Source organism: Parasteatoda tepidariorum, chromosome 7 (genome assembly GCF_982258835.1).
Source record: "Parasteatoda tepidariorum strain Cologne lab strain chromosome 7, Ptep-v5.0, whole genome shotgun sequence".
Lineage (NCBI taxonomy): Eukaryota > Metazoa > Arthropoda > Arachnida > Araneae > Theridiidae > Parasteatoda > Parasteatoda tepidariorum.
In genome coordinates, this window is record NC_141761.1 from 56,348,588 (window position 1) to 56,369,619 (window position 21,032).

Genomic DNA, 21,032 nt, shown 5'->3' on the forward strand with positions numbered 1-21,032 from the left:
GTAAGTGCGCTGTTCAATTTTAGTATAAAAACACGAATAGAAAAGCGTGAAATAACAAAATAGGAAATAAATAATTGTCGCTACAGTTTTAGCTTAAAAACTATTAAAATTAGCTGAATAATTACAAGAACAAGAATTTTTTAAATATTGCAATGATAATTCTTAATGGATTGGCAACAAACTGCTTCAATCAATAAATGCTTGATTGATGATTATCAGTTATCAAAAGTTGTTTACCCGGACAGAAATCAAAGCGGAGTGAATCGTGATTTAGTGTTACAGAACCAGAAAGAATTGTAGCGATTTAGCATTTTATCAAATTCTATTTAATATTTATACCTGGTTTTGTTATCTTAATTACGGCTATGTTGGACATACGACCAAACAATAGTATATATGTAAATAATTTAAATGAAAGAATAAAGAAGGAAGGTATTCTGACCATTCATTTTTTTACTCTTTCTAACTATTTGTACGCATATTAAATGTAATTGTACTAAAATTGCGCATTAGTATAGTCTGCTATGTGACAAAATTCATTAAAGAAAGGATCTGTATCTATGTTTAACTATCTTTGTAATAAAATAGTTGTAGTTAACTACAAAAATTCCAATTAAAAATCCAGGTAATCACTCCTTAAAATATACAGCGTGCTAACCAACCCATTTCGTGAGAAATGCATTTGAAAAATTGAACATACACTATATTAAGGGTGCACAAATGAAGTACTTCCCGCGACAAAACCTGAACGCAAAGGGAAAAGTAGCTAATTTTTTTTCTCTTTTGGAAATAAAGGAAAAATTTGAATCATCACACATTTAAACGGACATAAAACATGCTGCTTTCATCATAGATCTGTGCAGTTTTCTATCGCTTTTCGATGACTTTTATTACGGATTTCCAAATGGTTTTAAAAATTTTATTGTTTCTGATGCGAAAATTTCAAATTAAAGTTCTTAATTTTTGACAGATTTTATTTTTGCCCATTTTGTCGTTATTCCAAGTGATGGATAATTCCGTGGGCCGCGCCAACTGCAATTGCCATGGTTCCCAATAGATTTTTAAGCTTGCAAATTTTTTTTGAGAAAAAAAACATGTAGTTGTTCGCTTGGTGGTGTCTACGACTCATACCTATCCAGTTGGTCCCTTTTTGTGATGTTTTATTTGTTTCTCGCGGTTCCCTGCCCAAAAGTTGCCAAGACTTCTCAATTATTCTGCCACTGATCATAATATAGAAATCTTTCCATCGTGTTTTTCCATCGACTTTTCGATCGTGTTTTTAGCAAATGTTGGATTATCATGTGATTTTTGATATTTTAATATATTATTAAGACTCACGAGTTACGTATTGTGCAATTTAATAATAACTTTTGAGGTTTTTATTTGTGCTAACTTCATCATTAATCCAGGGTACTTTTCTACTATTTTTTTGGCAGTTATTGCTACGCAATTTCAAATTGTTTGGAAAAATCTTAATATTTTTTATGAGTAGTATTACGACCCTCAAACTGGGGAATTAAATGCGTGCTTTATTTGTGCCAATTTCAGAACTGGGGTTTTGACTTCAAAAACTAATTTTTGACCTGAAGGTTGTAAAAGCCATCAAAACCCTACTTTTTTCCTTATGTTGATGTACAGCAAGCAATACATTATTTAACAAAATTTTCTTTGCAATTAATAATTAATCTTCCTCTCAGGTACATATATAATTATTTTAATACGTTATCAAATATAAATTTTTAGAAACTGTGAAGCATATTTTTTAGTCTTAATTTGCAATAAGATTAATAGTCAAATTTTTGCACTTACAAAATATTAAAAATATGCTTAAAAAAATTGAGGTTCATGATGTAATAGCATTTGATAGCAAATGTACTCTATGCATTCAATGCAAAAACAGTGTTCTGTACTATTTCATTTACTTAGCAGATTTTTTCAGCAGCCTAGCCTTTCTTACAGCAAAGATTTAACAAAAGAATTCCTAGGCTAGCTAATTTGTAGCCCTATTTCAAACCATCCTTTATTAAGGCCATCTTATCACAATTTTTAGAGTGCAATGCTTCAAATATTTTAATATTTGAAACTAATAATGTGATATGTATAATGAAATAAAATCTATAAATGTAGAATAAATATTTTTTTAAATAAATATTTATTTTACTTAAGATTTTGGAAATCTGATATAATCATTAGAAAATAACCTAATCATATTTTTATCAATTATCTTAAATAATTTTTTGTAAAATATTTCATATTTTTTTAATTTATTGTTTTATGATTTAAGATGCTGTTTTTATAAATTTGAACCAATTGAAATACAATGTCACCAAAGATCTGGGCTTTTGACAAGAAGGTAAAAACTGTCATGCGTCAAAAACTTGTCAACCTTGCCGATTACATTACTAAGGGATTTCAGGATTTTTTATCGTTCTTTTGGCAGTTATTATTACTACGCTTTTCCTCATAATTTTGAAATTCAATCCTGATATTTTAATATGATATTATTGTTATTTGTGAGTTTCAAACAGTGCATTTTAATAATCACTTTTAACTTGCATTATTTTTTGTGATTGCATCGTGAACCTAAGGTATTTTTCTATCTTTATTTATTTGTTTATTTTTCCAGCTTTTGCTACTCATTTCTATATATATATATTTAAAAATCTTGATATTTTTAATGCAATATTATTGTAGTACAATGATATAATTCTATATGATATTCAAATATGGGTTTTTAACTGTTTACTGTTTTTGAACTTTACTTCTAATTTTTTGTAACTTAAACTGTTTAAAATTTAACATTCATAAAATCTTTTATATTTCACTAAATATAAATGAATTTGTACATTTTTGAGTAATCATTCTTTAAAATCTGACTTTTTAATTATTATATTTTCTGCTTATTGTTTTTCCTAATATGTTCTCATTTAAAAAATTTATTGTTACATTAAAGTGTCAAGTAACAAAATATATAAAATAATGTTTAAACTGTATTCCATTTGTAAATAGAAAAATTTTTATTAAAAGAAGCAAAAAAAAAAAAAAAGTGAGAAAGTAATGTAATTTAAATGTCAAGTAATGTATAATATTTTTAGAAATACAGTAAATAAAATGAAATAGAATTAATAATATAATAAAATTATTATAGAAAAAGTAAGAGAAGAAGAAGCAGTCCAATGTTGGATTCAAACATTTGGTTGTTAGACATGTACTCTTACTGGATCAATGTGCCATTATCAAAGTGAACATTTAGCTAATGTATAAAGAGTGCTTGCATGTTCAAAGGCATTTATCTTGAAATTGCCTTAGTAGTGTGCTCTATTTTACAGGGTTGGCAGGTTTTTGACATGTGACAGTTTTTGACAGTTTAAACCATGGTTTAAACCGTCACGTCAAAAACCTCACTGTCAAAAATGTCGAAAATGTCAAAAACCTATATTCATATGTGAAATTTAATTAATACATAAAATTTATATATTTTTTAAAGGATAGTGTTTCTAAATATGTTCTAGAAAAGATAAATTTAAAATTTTGAAGAAACACTTATATTTTGAATAGTAACCAAAATCTTGTACTTTTGAAAACTCACATCTTTTGTAATATTATGTATTCATTTTCATGTGTTATTGAAAATCTGCAGTGATATTATTAAGAAATTTATTTATAACCAAATATAGTGTATAGTATAGATTATGCTAAAAATTAGACATTTTTAAAGATAAACATTAGCAGTTTTGTACATTAGACATCTTCTTTTAAAGAAAAATCTTCTTAATATTCTTTTAAATCTTCTTAATATTCTTTTAAATCTTCTTAATATTCTTTTAAATCTTCTTAATAATCTTTTTAACATATGACAATACAAATTTAAGTGCTTTCTGTTAAATACGCAGAGTAGTTAGTGTCGATTTACAGTATATTCAGCCTATTCATTTACTATGCTGAAAATTTAGTTTATCCAAATACTTGTGAATTTCATTTTGCTGAATACGATATAGTTTTGTTGAATATCTAAATATTCAGCTGTTGAATAATTACTTTTTGGTTTTTAAGATATGCATTATTTGTATTCTTAATACAAGTGGAGAAAAAAAAATTAAGAGATAAAAATTGTTTTAAAATGATAAGTGTAATAATTATAAATAAATATAATAAACAATATGAATTATATTTATCATTATTCATAAATATAACTACTTTTAAATTCAAATTAACATTCTGGATAATAAAGATATTCGGTATAACATTAAAAAAAAATTTTTATACACTTGTATCTTATATCAAGTTTGTATTTATACAACATAACTTGTAAGTTCCTTATAAATATTAGTTATATGTTCCTTATATGTCAAAAATGCATAGTAATAAACTTTTAATTTTCTTAAGTATCAAAAAGAAAAAAAAAATTTTTTTAAATATAAATATTTCAACAATTTTTGTGCAAAATTTTTCTGCACATGCATTTGAATATAAATTTCTGAGATTTTAAATCTGTTATTTTACCTTAATTTTAATTAAAAAATATTTTAAAACCTGTTGATTACCTATAGTATAATTAAATTTCAATATAATGCATGGCAACTGTTGGTAGTTTTGAAGTTTATATATTTTCTTGGCAAACTTCAGTTTTTGACATTTTTGACGGGTTTTTGACGGTTTAAACCAGTATTATACCCTTGTCATGTCAAAAACCACTTTTTGACGTCAAAAACCCAACCCTGCTATTTTATCTTAAGGGGTGAACATCCTTGAGTTACAGTACTAATATAAAAAGTTTAATCTCAAAGTGTTATTTCTGAGTCGAGCCATCTACGTGTTAGACGAAGCTTGGAGAAAGTTATCAAAATACAAAAGCATTGCATCAGTTGGTTGCTTGTTTGACTATTGTTTGTTTGTCTCTAATTCACACAAATGAAATAAAAATTATGGAAAACGCATAATGAAAAAAATTACAACACAGAAGAAAAAAATTACTTAACCAGAAATTTATCATTTGAATTTCTGGTAAATAGCGATTAATAGCATATAATAAAACATGGTTGATAAATGTAAAATATGAGTAACAAGTTAAAATACTGTATGCATAAAGAATTTCAGTTCTTTCTTACTATTTTTCCATACAGCTTTTAAAGAAAACTGTTTTATCTTCCTATGTAAAATATCTGAAAATTATGATTATTATTAAAATAAATATTATGTTTCTACGGCCTGTAGCAACATCTAAACGTAATATATGTGTATATAATTGAAAAATTAAAAATAATCTTCAATTTTTAATCATGCATTTGAATTATCAATTTTTCACATGTCCAAATTCTTACCTGATGTGGTTTATCTAATGTTCAAAAAAAAAAAAAAAATTATATAATATTCTGCTCTACATAAATTTCGAAATTGAGCCATCACTTTTGACATTATTTATATGTGCCTATTTAATTGTAGTGCACATAAGTCGTTTTGTTTATTTATTTTTTAAGTTATTGCTATGGCTATCCCTGTTTCTTAAAATGGTGATATTTTTAACATGATATGATTATGACTTTACAATCATTCTTATAATTTTTTTTTTGTGTGACTTGATTTATTTGTGTTAATTTTCTCTTAAATCTAAGTAACTCTTCGCTTAGATTTATTACCATAGGAAGTTGTTACTATCTGATTGTAAAAATTCCAATATTTTTATTATGGCAATTGAATTTTGAATTGCATGTTTAATCGTTTTTGACGCATTTTGTATGTGGTAATTTCATACCAAGTCCAAGTAATCTTTTAACTCCTTTTTTTCCTCTAGTACTTATTGCTAAGCATTTTTAAATGATTCTAAAAATCTATAATTTTAATAAGATATAATTACAACACTCAAATTTTTAATTGTTCATTTTAAATTATCACTTTTGACACACTTTGTTTCAATTTCATCACATGTACAAAAAAAGATTTTTTTAATGATGTTTTCGACAGTTTTTGCTTTTGTTATACCTATTGTTTTAAAAAATGCAAAATTTTTACTGCATTATTATTATGACTTGCAAGTTATGAATACAACATTTAAATTATTTCTTTTTGACATGCTTTATTTGTTTATTTGTGCCAACTTCATTGCAAATCCAAATGATCTTAGGATCATTTTTTGATCCCTTATTTCTACACATTTTTCTATGTTTGGAAAATTGATATTTTTAATGCAATACAGTAAATACGCTATCAAATAATGACCAACGGACACACAACAACTAATTTAAATTATCACTTATAGAATTAAATTTTAAAAATCTCAGAAATAATATACAGTCAATTGAATTATATTTTATGTAGAATTCCAACATTAGTATTTAAGCTTTTTTTTTTATGAACAGAACTGTTTGTACTGAATATAAGTTTTTATTTTACTAAATATAGGAAACATAATTTAAGACCAGTTGAAAGAATTTAGGTTTTTAGTTTATTTTGTCTCTATTAGAGTATGAGAGACATTTTTATTTTATTAACACTTTTTTTTTTCAAACTGTACTGTAATCAATTGACTAAAAACAAAGTTATATTTTTGTTTCAGAACTTCGCAGATCATTGTATGCTATCTTTTCTCAATTTGGCTCTGTTGTGGATGTAGTTGCACTGAAAACAGCAAAAATGAGAGGTCAAGCTTTTATTGCTTTCCGAGATATTAATAGTGCCACTAATGCTTTGAGATCTATGCAAGGTTTTCCTTTTTACGATAAACCAATGGTAAGGTTCAAAAAAATAAGTTCCTTTTATTTTTTTATCAATAAAAAATTATGTCATGATAAATGGAAGCAGTGGTTGTGGAACAAATTTATTGGGAGTGCATTGACATTATGATATTGACGGGATGCAAATTTTGCTATTAAAACATATTTATATCAGTACTTCAAACTAGTAACTTCTTACAGTGATTTGTTTTCTCTTCTGTTTTTGTCCTAGTATGATGTGACCAAACTTAAGAAAATTTCTTTTTTTCACATTAGCTGCAATGCTGAAACAAATAGAACTACAGTAGGGAACCAATTATCCGGAACGATCGGGACCATGGCTATTCCGGATAACTGATTTTTCCGGTTTTCTGAATCACTACAAAAAGCCGTTTTTTTTATTGTTAAACCCAACTAAAAAAAAAAAAAATTTATGGAAATAATCTTAAAAAGAAGAAAAAACGATGAAGTAATACACTAATGGTTATTTAAAAAGTGATGGTAAGGTAAACATCTTTCAAAAAAGAAAGAAAAATCCTAAAATCTTATGAGGAAAAAAAATATTTTTTAAAAAAATGGCGGGAAAATTTCTAGAATTTCGTTCCGGTTTTTTGGTTTTCTGATTTCCGGATAACGGGCTCTGTACTGTATAAGTTTGACAAGAATGAGAATTTTTAACAAAAACTCAGCGAGAAGTGATTTTTTTCATTGTTTCTCTTTTTCCCATTGGAAATTAAAAAAATTTATCTTCATGTTCTGTCATTTTATAATTTTTTTTTTTTTTTTCGAAATCATATTTCTTTTTGGATTGGGAATTTTTTATTCTTCTTATTACCATTTTAAAATTTGGGAAGGATCTGCAACATTGTTTTAGGAACACTGTCTGGGAGAATACATTTAGCGGTCGTCATAAGATCATTTTTAACTAATGCATTTATGGTCCCGCGGGTCGTATAGACTTTTTTTCACATGTTTCAAATTTTCCTCATTAGATTCACACTATCACTTTAGCGATAAGCCTGATATTGTGTTATAGTTATATTTTAATGAACTTATTATCGTTCCACTAGGCATGTACTAGGCTTTTTTCTAATCGTAAATCCAAGTTTTAAGGCCCACCGGTTAGGTTGCAGAGCTGTTAGCTTGTCTAAATGCAAAACCAATGGCTGCGGGTTTTGAATCCCGCTCAGGGCATGGATGTTTCTTTATATCTGTTGTCCTCTTTTGTGTGTTAATGTGGCCCACCCTATGAATGGGTATCAGTGTCAGTGTGATGTGGGTAACGTTGCTCGCCTCTTAGGTGCACCTGTGACTTAGGTTCACAGTTGCCCTCTGGGAAATGTTAAATGAGCAGCACTTCCGACATCTTCCGAGGTCTAGAAGGAAAGTTCAGTACTTGTTGTTAAGAATAAAAGTTTTACGGCCCTAGTTCCGGGTTTCACAGTCCATAAAAACTGCTTAATTTTGGTACATGGTTTTTAAATGTCCTCAATTTTCAGTATCACTATAATTGCTAGGAACAATTTTTCAGTCTTCAAAAATATTAAAAACAAAAACAGGGGTCGCATTCCCCCTAAAATTCATAAAATTCCTAAAACTATGTGCAAACCCTAAAATTCCTAAAAATCTGATAAAATTTTGTTGGTGTTCCTAAAAAATTAGAGTTATAGGCTAAATATAAATAAAAATGCAATAATCTAAAATATAAGAATTTAACTGCATTAATTAAAACTGTTTTAATTTTGCCACATGGGAACTCTGATCCTGAGAGAGGTTTTTCGATAAATAAAGCAATGCTTAATGTGAGTCACCATGAGAATACTATTATGTCTCTTAGACTAATCAAAGATACCATTCGAAATTATGGAGGAGTGTTGAAGATCACCACAACACTATTGAGGGCAGTAAAATAATCTCACAAATCATATCAAGAATATATTAGAAAAATGATCATGATTAATTTGTTTTTCTCTAACTTCTAATATAAATTGCTGATTTGAAATCTAATAATATCACACAATAGTTTTTCTTAATAAAGGTAAAGGGTAATAATAAAGTTTTGATTAATAAGGTAAAAATTAAAATAAAAATCCAAGTTGGTGTTAATTTATTTTTTCTCTTGATTTATTCTCACTTTTGTCTGTTCCTGAATTATGCACTTAATTTCTGATAGGTAATATGTAAAGTTGAAATTTCATTTTTACACTTTAGAGATTTCATTCTTGACTTAATAAATTTCAGAGCTTTATTTTATGGCTTGCAATTATTTATGATATGTGTGGATGAATTGTAATAATCTTCTGTTATGCGATAAACTACCGTGTGATCTGTTTTTATCCTAGCAAAATCATATATTACCCCTAAAATTTACCTAAAATTTTTTGAAAAAAGTTCCTAAAATTACCCTAAAATTTTAAAAAACTTTGCTGCTACCCCTGCAAAAAGTTGTTCCTTTACTGCCTGGAATGAGACCATGCAATAATGTATATACCCTTATGGATAAAACATGTTATTAATAGGAAAAAAATGGGGGGGGGGGGTAATTGACAATTTATCTAGATTAGCCCACAATTAACTATGTTATGAATGTCTAGCAGCAAAATATAAAACTTGTTTTAATAATTATTTCAATGTTTTCCCCAAATTTCTTTATTTACTCTTCTTTTTTAGTATGTATGAAAAAAATGCAAACTAATTTACGTAATGAACATAATAATTTCATTTAAATTAAATTACAATAACAATAATTATAATTTCATGTAAATTAAAAAATATTGTAAGGTTAAAGGAAATCCATTGTTCTATAAAGAACATTAACTTCACTTTTCCATGTATGCTCTTAAAATAAGTGGCATAAATTTCAATTTATGTATCAAATTAATTTTTCATTAATTATTTGAAAGTTTTGTTCTAAGGCCAATTATTTTGCTTTTTAAGCTTAACCTAATGATCTTGTTCAATAAATTTTGAAAAAGCCCACCTTGGAAAGAAATGAGTTTCTTTAAGTGGGCCCACTAAAAAAAAAAACCAACTTGGGTTTGAAAAAGTTGCTTGGACCCACTTTGGCAACGCCTGATAGTAACTACAAAATTTTATCAGTACTTGCATTATAATGAAATTGTTTTCTTCTTATTTTTTTATTTATTTATTTTATTGAAAAAGGGTAAATAATGGAATTTTTCCCTTATTTTTAGCGCATTTCATACTCTAAATCTGATTCTAATGCCATAGCAAAAATCAAAGGCACTTATGTTGATAGATCAGCTCTTGGTAAACATGCATTAGAGGCTGCAGAATTGAAAAAAGGAAAAAAGAAAGCAAAAGAGCCTGGAAAGGGAAATCCTTTACTTCCTGGATTGATTCCTGGAGTTGCATCAGGTTCATTGGTTCAGAGTATGGTTGCCAATTCATTACCTCAAACAAAGCAAACAGTGTGTAAGTAATAGTTTTATTACTTTTAAGTATATGTGCCTCAGCTTGTACAAATGAAGTTAACAACTTTGAGGTGGCCTAATACTATACTCTATCATCCATAATTTTGTTTTCCCATTTTTTGTGTGTCTGACAATTTATTTCCCTCTTGATTTCCTTTCGATAACAATGCAATGTTGTTTGTGTTCAATACAGCCTAAACACTTCTGGTTCTTTATCCCTTTAAATTTTAATACTATTGTGTATACACACCTTCTTAGTATGTTTATTTGTACATAAAAATTTTTTGACAGAATCAAAGATGACTATTAGTTTTGTAAAGTGTATACAGTGCACTCCCGATTATCCGGGTTAATCACCGGGACAGGTCGCACGGACAATCGAAAAACACGGATAATCCGAAAACTCCTTTTATTAAAGAAAAATTCAATATCAGTACAAAAAATATGAAAATTACTAACATTTGCATGCATAACATCAAACTAGGAATTTTCCTTATTAAAAAATGTGTAATGCGTCTTCGACATATATCGATGCACATATTTCACGAACCGCAGTAATGTCACTGTAATCAAATTCTCCCATATAATCTAATAAAGTTTCCACAGAGCAGCAGAATAAAAAATTGTATTTCATTCATTTACTACATCTTCTGCATCAGTTACTATCGTCACTATTTGATTTAACAACATAGCGATGTCTTCATCAGTCAAATACTGAAAGCCAGGCTCACATGCATCGCTTTGAAACCAATCTTCTAAATTTTCTTCATCAAGAATTTCAAAACCTTAGATTTCTTTTGCTTGTTCGAGAATACTGTTATCATATTTTTCTTGAACATCTGAAGAGGATTGTTCATCAAGCGGTATGATCTTTCTCATAGATCGTGATAACGTAGACAATTTTGCCTTTGACCATGCTGCTGATATTCCATGTACTGCAATCCAATAACGAATATTGCTTCCAAAAATTTGGTGGTGTTGTAATTCATGAATCAAAATTTTTTAATCTTGAAAATGTTTCTCTTTATCTTTTTTGTGTGACTCCGGAATGAGCACGGATAATCCGTGCACGGTTAATCGAGAGTGTACTGTATTTAAAATTTCACTGTAATTGTATTTCTGGATAGTTTGCCCAGTAAGTGCATTCCATTTTTCAACACCTTGTAGCCTTGCTGTATTTTAAAGATTATTTTATTTGTATGTTTTAAGAAATTTTGGAACCTCATTTTATTTTTCTGTGAATTGTACTTTTTGACTTCAGATCTTAAAGCAATTTGTTGCAAAGACATATTTTTCCAGTCTTTTTATTAATTCCGGCATCATAAAATGTAGTTTTTTATGGTCTTCAACATTTTTGCTTGGCTATCTATTTATTACTTTTCTGTTCCTCTAAAACTATTTAAATTCTACTTAAAGAGTTGTTTATAACTTTAGACATATCAACAGGAAGTTTTCTTCACTATTTTTTAAGCGGCATTCAATTAATTTTGTAATAAATACTTCTGATCGCAAATAAAATAACAACCAAGAATTATAAAATCAGAGTGTCAAAAAATTCTAAAAGATTGACTTCAAATTAAAATACAAATTTTAATTAGCAGACAATATTTTTTTTAAAGAATATGTGTACTCAACTTAGTAATTGTATACTGTAAAAATATCAACATTATTAATGCATAGAGAAAGGTAAAAAACAACTTAAAAACTTTAGTAAAAAAAACAACAACTTTGAAATTATTATATATAATTTGTAATACTTTGTTTTTAAATATTTCAGGAAAATTGATATTGTTCTTAGTAAACTAAAGAATATTAATTGCATAAAAATTTAATTCAAGGTGGCGTCCAAAAGCTAATTATTTTTTTTTCCTATATATGAGCTTTCTCTTTATTTTTCGATTTTATTTATTTTTATGGAAGTGTAAAACTAACTCTATAAAATGTTATATGGTCCTGATCCTTTAGTTTAGATAGTTATACGTCACCTGCGATTTCATTTATTGCTGGAGACCCTTTGTACCCTTAAATTTCAGCAACTGATTGAAAAGGGCATTCTTGAGACTAAAGTGTAGAAAAACAAAAGAACATTCTTTTCCTAGTAATGTATACTATGAAAATCATAGTCTATTCCTAATTATAAATCTACTTTACTGAATAGGAGAAAGTACTTTTATCTACTTGACTGACTAAGAAAGTATTTTTATATAGAAGAAAAAAAAATTATTTATGAAACATTTCTACCACTGCCAAAGTAAATTTAATATGTATTTATTTGTTCTGGTTAAAGCTCACTTTTTTTAAAAATCATTTTCAGCTACTACTCCTACTATCACTGTGACATCAGAACAACCACCAAATCAAATCCTGTTCCTTACCAACTTGCCAGTAGAAACAAATGAGTTGATGTTATCTTTATTATTTAACCAGTAAGCAACTTCATTATTCTTAGAAAGTGTTTTAATATTGTGTCTTTTACTTTAATGCTGTTGTTTTAATATCATGAAAAAAAACATATACTACTATTTTTAATTGTATATATATTTTCTAATAAACTTATACTTTATAACTATTATATCTGTGCATGATGTTGCACACTTTGTGGAATGCTATTAATATCTACTGTATTACCCCACATTAGCCAGTATGCTTAAATTGCTGATAATTCTGGGCTCATTTTGCAAGATAAAAAGTGAATTTTCCAACTCAGTTCTACTCACAAATCAAACCACGATAGAGGAAATAATCATAAGAGAAATGGTATTTTTTTCTTCTTTTTTTTCAGGATGTCATGAGTTTATTTTGAGGGGGGGGGGGCAAATACAAGCCTGTTTTCTTCAGCTGATTCTTTATAGTTAAGAGTAATCAAACAGCACTTCCGCTTCCTAGTTCACTAAAGCGGTCCGATTTCTATTTATTTATAGATGCTCTCTCAAAATGAGTAATTGTGTGGTAGGTGAACACGTTAAAAATCGAAGCTGTTAAGCTGAAAAGATGTTGGAGCTGTGTTTTGGCTTTTATGCTGGAAACTTTAAATAAGCTTGATGAACTAAAAGGTAAAATAAGTGCCACAGTGAAATACTTTTCTATACTGAGGTCTTGTGTACAAGACTGGATAAAACAAAAAGAAGAATTGATTGTTTTTCAAAGTGATTAAAATAAAAAATTACCATCTGAAAACGAGAACCAAAACATGCAAAGTTTCTTAAAATTGAAAACATTTTGTTGAACTGGATTCAAGAAGAGAGAAAAGTAGGAAGACTTCTAAACTGTTTTAGAATAAAAAGGCATGCATTACAAATTTTAAAAAGTTTGCATAGTAATGAAAGCAATAATATTGATATAGTATCAAATGGTTGGTTGAAAGGGTTTGTAAAATGTCATAGCATTGTTTCTAGATCTGTGACAAGCATTGGACAAAAGATTGTGGAAAATGCAAGGTAATTGTGCAATAATTTTTTTACTTATTTTGGTTGGACATCCAAAAATATTAGTTGCATTAGGAATATGTTCAAATCACCTTTATGGTTCACTTTACTCCCACATAAAACTTTGACTGAAGGTCTTAAAGTTGTACCTTGTAAAACAACAGGAAATTTAAAGAAAAAAAAATTGCACTGCACTGTTGTTATGAGTGCTATGGTAAATAATGTGAAACTCAAGCCTATGACTACTTTTTTTAAGGATTAAAATACATTCTTGAAGGTGAATTTCCAAAGAAGGTAGTGGTAACTATTGCTATCAAAAGCAACAATCTTTTCTAATCTCAGGATTAGATCTTTATAAGCCTGGGTCTTCCTCAGAAGCTTTTCTCATCCTGCCCTTCTCCCCGTAATTGATTTCCAGTTCTTTACTCTTAGGATCGCAAAATCCTCATCCACACAGTCCTTCCATCTCTTTTTGGGCCTTCCTCTTGGCCTTTTATTAGAGGAGGTTGCATTAAAGACTCTTACTGCTGTTCGTTCTGGGCTCATTCTCACTACATGCCCGGCCCATCTCATTCTACTTAGTTTAATAGATTTAATGATATCATCACTATTAAAGTTCTTATATATTTCAAAAATATATATTTTTCTCCGGTTGTTGTTATCGAGGATAGTGACAAAGATGGTTATGGTAACTATTGCAAAGATGGTAGTGGTAACTATTGCTATCAAAAGCAACAATCTTTTCTAATCTCAGGATTAGCATGGCGTCTCTTTATAAGCCTGGGTCTTCCTCAGAAGCTTTTCTCATCCTGCCCTTCTCCCAGTAATTGATTTCCAGTTCTTTACTCTTAGGATCGCAAAATCCTCATCCACACAGTCCTTCCATCTCTTTTTGGGCCTTCCTCTTGGCCTTTTATTGGAGGAGGTTGCATTAAAGACTCTTACTGCTGTTCGTTCTAGGCTCATTCTCACTACATGCCCGGCCCATCTCATTCTACTTAGTTTAATAGATTTAATGATATCATCACTATTAAAGTTCTTATATATTTCAAAAATATTTTTTTTTCTCCGGTTATTGTTATCGAGGATAGTGACAAAGATGGCTCGTCTTTTCTAATCTATCTAAAATCTAATTAATATTTATGACTATAAAGCCTGGGCTTATACTCATCACATTATTATTTCAAACCCGGGTCCCTTCTAGTGCTAGGTTGTGCCAAACTTTACTGAAAACAACAGTTAAATCGAGTTTCAGACAACATTTTAAAACGAAACTTGCTGTCATGACAGATGATTTTACTCTTTTATTACAACCTGATGATGTGTTCACTGGAACAAACCATTGAAATTTAAGGGAAATTATGCCTAAGAATGTTTACTCAAAAGAATATTGTAACTGTTCTATTTAAATCTAATAATTGAATATACAAATAAAAAGTTAAACGATAGTGCAAATTTATTTATTTGTTTTATTGTTCTAGTTGGTCAATATGACAGCATGAATAAATTTTGAAATATCTATTGAATTGATAAAATCATTTATTTTTATTTATATAAGATGTTATTATGAGTTAAGTGTATGAGCATTCACATACATAAAACTTAGATTTTGATATTTCTGTAAAGTTTAAGAGAGAAAAAAAACATTTATAGTAATAAGATTTTCTCATTTTTACATTAATATATTCTGGTGTGCCTCAAACAATTTTTGATATTTTTAATTGGTTGTCAATCAAAAAAGTTAGAGGAACGTTTATTAAAAGTGATAGAGTTGCTGCTATAGAGTGAGAGTTGCTGCTATGAAAACTAATAAAATACTGTTTCTGTAGAGTTACCATTTAAATCCTTCATTTTGGATAAAGGCTCTAAGGTATGACAATGATGTGTTCTTTTCTTGTGCAAAAGATATTTTAAAAATTATCTTAGTAAATTTTTTTTTAAAAAATTGCCATATGCTATTATTAAAAACTTGAAAACCCAGCTTATAAAAATTTTTTTATTCAACTCAAATGTATAAAATTTATATTGATAGGTTATCCTTATATTAAAATATTTGGATACTTACATCCTAAGAAATGTTCTTTGAAATTACATAAAGAAAGGGAAACAGATATACTCTCAAAATTGCATCAAGTTTGAAGACTGAGGTCTTAATATGGAATACTAGCTGCATTTTTTCTCCTTCTAATTTTCCAATATTTTCGTGGCCAATAGTATTTAATGCTGTAGTAGGGAAACTTCTGTAACTGTTATAGTAAATTTTGATTATCTATTGTCACTTTTTTAAAAAATGAATTTGTAAAATTAATCGCAATTTACTTTTTATAAGTGAGTAGTGCATAGATTCAAATACACAATTTATTGTACACAATTATTTTATTTTAAAAATTACAAGTTGATATTTAATAATAATTTTGACTAAATGACAATCATTTATGCTCTGAAAAATGATTTTGTAAATATCCAAATCCATGTCTTGCAATTTGTTTTATTAAATTTTTTGAATTCTTGTTTTAATTTCAGATTCTCTGGTTTCAAAGAAGTTCGATTGGTACCTGGAAGGTCAGACATTGCTTTTGTAGAGTTTGAAAATGAAGTTCATAGTGGAGCAGCTAAAGATGCTCTTCAAGGATTTAAGATAACACCTACACATGCTATGAAGATTACATTTGCCAAAAAATAAGCAATCAGTATGCTTTGTTGCCTTGTTTTTTTCTGCATAATTATTTCATTATTGTCTGTGTTATTCTTCTCTGTGGTAAAATGAATTGTGAATCAACTATTTTGTTGACGAAACAAATAAAATATCTCAACTTATCTGAAAAAAAGTAAAGTGTGGTGATGTTTGATCTTCCTTTCTTAAAAACATTGTCATTGTATATTTCATATATTTGGTAGAATAAAAGGATGAAAATAAGAATAAATAAAAGGGATAAAAATTACTGTCATGATTTTTTTTAATTTTCATATTTTGTTTATTCATGCTGACAAAAGAATGATTACATATTGAAAGAGATTGCTAAGATTCATTACAATAATTTTCAATTTGTTTTAAACTATTCTAAATAGGTTTAGAGTTTTGGACTGGACGCATGTAATTTATTCTCTATAACAATCCAAAATTATATTAGAATGACTAAAATCCAAGCCTTTATGAACTTATTGCAAATAATAAATTAACAGGTTATATTTTTCTAAGATTAGTTTTAAATGAAGCCAGGTAATTTCTATCATATAAGTTCAATATAAATTTAGATTTTCTGATTCATGGTATTTTTAAGTTTGTGTTATAAAATATCTCGCTATAATTAAATTAAATTCTTCATAAACTTAAAGATTTCCAAGCAAATTAAAAAGTTACAGTTAGTAAGTTTTTGATTTTTATCTGTTACAGTGCTTTTCGAATTAAGTGTTAGGCATAGTTCACATAAAACTACTTCACAATGTGTTTGTGCAATTTATTTATTAAATTTAAGATGTGTATCCACATTTATTTCAAATTTAGTTAATAAATAAAATGGTTTTTTGATTTTTTTAAAATTTGGTATTACTTCTTAAATGAAATTTCTACAACAGAAGACCTTTGGATATTAGCAGAAAGGTTTTAGTCAGAACTGGAAAAGCTATTGTGTTCCAAACTCTAATAAATAAATTTTATTTAGATTACAATGGAATTTTTTTTTTTTTTTAATTTATTATTACTTCTTAAATGAAATTTCTACAACAGAAGACCTTTGGATATTAGCAGAAAGGTTTTAGTCAGAACTGAAAAAGCCATTGTGTTCTAAACTTTGCAAACTTTTATTAAAATGCATTAGGCTAAAACATATTTCTTATTGTATCACTTGTATGTGTAAAGCTCCCATCAGAAGCTTTTTAGAATTCTCTACACTCACTTCTGTAGTTCAAAATTTTATAAATTATCTAAAAGAGCTTGCAAATAATTTTTCATTGAGAATAACAGTAAATATATTCAAGTTACCTTTTTTATCGTTTTCTTTCTTTTTAATGTAACACTTTTAAAATAAAAAGATTAAATTTCATTGCTTGCTGGTATGCCATGTTGTTATCATTTTTGCATTGTCTTGCTTCTTTCAATTTCTAACGAAGCTTTCATATTTGATAATTAAATCATTTCATTCAAAGAGAAATAGTCTCAGTGGATGTTAAAAGTTTTGTTTAATCACAGTAACAGAAAAAGCTGAAGATCGCCCAGACTTTTGTGACCTGGAAAAGCTCTTTAATTTTTTATTTTATTTTTAAAAACACCATTGCTCATGTTTTGCTCTGCTTTTATCAATTAAAAAGGTTTTTGCATTAATGGAAAGATTTTCTTATTGCCTAACATGTGAAAGGAAATGTAGAAGTGCAAGTGATACTTGACATAATTTAGAAAAATTGATTTATGAATATTTCTACTTATAATAATTATAGGAAAAAATATTATGAATTTTTTTATTATTTTGCAAGGCATATGGGAGGCTTAAGTTTTACATTGTAAAATTTATATAAGTGCTAAATGACTTTTATTGAATGATTTTCAAGAAATTTGGTTAAAACCTCCCTCTTTTCACAGAGGTTTGATCTACTTATTAAAATAAAATAAAGTGTAAGAAATTTTTAATTGTTCCTTATTTTTCTATACACATTTTTTATTTATATAATTTGAAAAATCAGAATATTTTGCTTTCACTTAAAAAATTAAAGCAAGGATTATACGGTATTCTGATATCCACTAGTTTTTTAAGCAAAATCTACTTATCTTTGAAAAAAAAAAACAAGAGACAGCAGTTATATTCTCTGTTTTCACCACAAATAGTTGAACAATTGGAGTAGGATCTGCAGTTCCGATTGAACTCAAGACCATTTGGACATGGGCCCTACCAACCAAGCTATCCCAGCCCTAAAAATCGAGATAGAAACTTATAAACTTCCAACCCCTATTGTTATCCTCAAGCTACAGTGGATAGTCATAGTGCATGGTGAAAGCATAGCTAGTGTCGCCATTGTTCTGCTATTCGCATTTGTAGTCCATCTTGATCTCCTATGAAAAGTTCAAATGATTGTAAATGGGAAACGTTTAAGATGCTGCAAGTTGAAAGGTAACTTAAGGGACCATTTACACTAGGTGCAAATTTTTTACATACGAATGAGAATTTGGTTAATACCTGAAACCGATGCAGTTCATTAACATCGCACTAGAGCTGCACAATGGGCTATTAGCGATGGTCTGGGAAACATCCCTAAGGATGATCCGAAGACAAGCCATCACAATTTTAATCCTCTGCAGAGGGGATGGCAACCCCGCTTCAGAAGCCCGACGACCAGCACGCGAAGTCGAGCACTTTACGGTAGAACAGTTTAACGAGGATCAATACCGCACAGCCTCGGTCCCTACGCAGACTGACCGAAGCCAATGATGCTTGACTTCGGTGATCTGCTGGGAACCGTGTCTTAACGATCAGTCTACTGAATATTTACAGATATCCTGACCTATCTGATTCTCATTCGCAGGTGTTATTTATTTATTTTTTTTTTTTTTTGCATCAAGTGTGAATAACTATTACTGGAGCTGCATACTAATGAAGGAGTTAGTACGGAAGCCGAATCATATACATGAGCATGTGCAGAGGCATGCTAATTGCAGAAGCAAGCTAATACGCATTGGGATTTATCATTCAATCGCTTTTAACGCTCTGTGAATGATTGGAGCTTGGCAAACAATAATATACTATCATTGTTGGCCATGAATTGGAGCCTACTTAAGTAGAAATCCCTCATGTATGCCTGACTCAGATACACCTGTGATGAAAAAATGTCGCATACACGAATTCGGAGATATGAACGAGAACTAGATTGGCACGGTTTTTGTGCGTAAGTTTGTTTTACCACAGGTTCACACTTGCATCTTCAAATTCGCAAACAGGAGTTTTTGCATGAAAAATGAATGTCACAAAGAAAAAAAATACGAGCATGCGCGAATTGCACTACCGAGTGATCGCTGATGCGAATTAATACAGTGAGAATGTTGGCTTTGCAAATGTATAAAGTTCACTTCTACCGGACTTATTACTGTTAGTGGCAACACAATACTTTATTTACTAACATTTCTTAACGCGACCCCCTAGTGCCGTAGATATAAGGAACCCGTAAGAGGAAGTGAAGGTCCTATCTTCTCGATGGCAACGAAAAACCGGTTTTTAGGGTTACCTTATTTTTGTGGTTTATCTTATTATTGGCGTTTTAAAAAAATTTACTGCCTTTTTTTTTTTTCGTTGAGTGTTTAGTTGTACTAGCTCTGATTTCGAATATAACAATATAATAAAATATAAAAAATGGACAATAAATTGTATTTTTACTTTTAGAGTTAATAAAACTTTTAACTCGATTTAGAAATATGTATTGACTTAGTTAATTACTTATTAATAATTAATTTGATAATTTAATTTTACAATGCTAAACTACTAACAGAGCCTTTAGTAGAGTGTACTTTAATGCAGAGCTGCCATCTAGTGATGGAATTAGTAAATCCCTACAGCAATAAAATGAAAATAGAAAGGAGTGTACAAAAAAAAAATTTAATTTTGGGAGGGATGAATTTTTTTTTAATTTCCTTGAAAAATAAGTCGTTTAAGAATTTTTTACATTTTAAAAGAAGAATTTACTGACATTGTCAAAAAGTGTAGAAACAATTGCTATTATATTCGGACCAGCAAATCATTCCAAAATAGAAAAGAGTATTGAAGAAAATGAAACTTTTACAATTTAAATAATGTTTTTTCTTCCTTTCATAAAACTTGAAACAAAAATAATTTTTTTAAAATAGTTTAATTTGTATACAAAAATTCCTTGATGTTATGTTGACATTTTGCTTTACACTTACCTTTAAAAGTATTTAATTACGAATTGAATTGTAGTTTATGTTGATTTAGTTGATTTTACTGTGCTTGAACACTATTTCGAGAGCACAAAGCTTGACATCAAAGATTTTCTTTTCCGTCCACGCTGAAAATGCCCTAAACCTTCTTCGAAGAAGCATTATTTACATGCATTAACACATTGGTTACATGTACATGAGTTGGTTTTCAGATATTTAAATTTAAACAAAAGGGGGAGGGAAAAACATTTTTCTAATTCTTATACTATTGAACTATTGTTTTAAAAATTATCTTGTGTGTGCTAATGTTAGCCTTTTCTGAAAAAAAATGGTTCTTCGAAAATTCGTTGTTTTGACGCTTCAGCTTTTTAACTTCTTCTGAAGAAGGAAAATAAATTATATTTAAAATTGTACTTAAAAGAAACAATAGACAAAGGCTGCAAATAAATTTCATGCATATTAAAATTTAAGCGAGAACGAAACATTATCTGTGAAAACCAGCGAATCCCAGTTGGGGTAAATAACGAAGCATACTTGATTTTCGGGTGAAACAGAAAAAAATTGAAAGGAGATTGGTAGAACTATA

General features: G+C 28.6%; 1 protein-coding gene across 1 annotated transcript; it reads left to right on the top strand.

Moving 5' to 3' along the window:
• The first annotated feature begins 192 nt into the window (after window positions 1–192).
• On the top strand, window positions 193–16,512 carry LOC107456513 (U1 small nuclear ribonucleoprotein A). The gene is made up of 5 exons (XM_043045601.3): window positions 193–432; window positions 6,554–6,726; window positions 9,905–10,145; window positions 12,459–12,570; window positions 16,093–16,512. The coding sequence occupies exons 1-5, from the start codon at window positions 366–368 to the stop codon at window positions 16,250–16,252; spliced, it is 753 nt and encodes a 250-aa protein (XP_042901535.1). The 5' UTR covers window positions 193–365; the 3' UTR covers window positions 16,253–16,512.
• Window positions 16,513–21,032: the final 4,520 nt, after the last annotated feature.

Bases quoted from the DNA above. Each gene is read 5' to 3' on its own strand.
- LOC107456513 (XM_043045601.3), top strand. From the start codon at position 366: ATGTTGGACATACGACCAAACAATAGTATATATGTAAATAATTTAAAT. The intron at 6,727-9,904 runs GTAAGGTTCAAA...CCTTATTTTTAG, and splicing joins CTTTTTACGATAAACCAATG to CGCATTTCATACTCTAAATC. The intron at 10,146-12,458 runs GTAAGTAATAGT...AATCATTTTCAG, and splicing joins TCAAACAAAGCAAACAGTGT to CTACTACTCCTACTATCACT.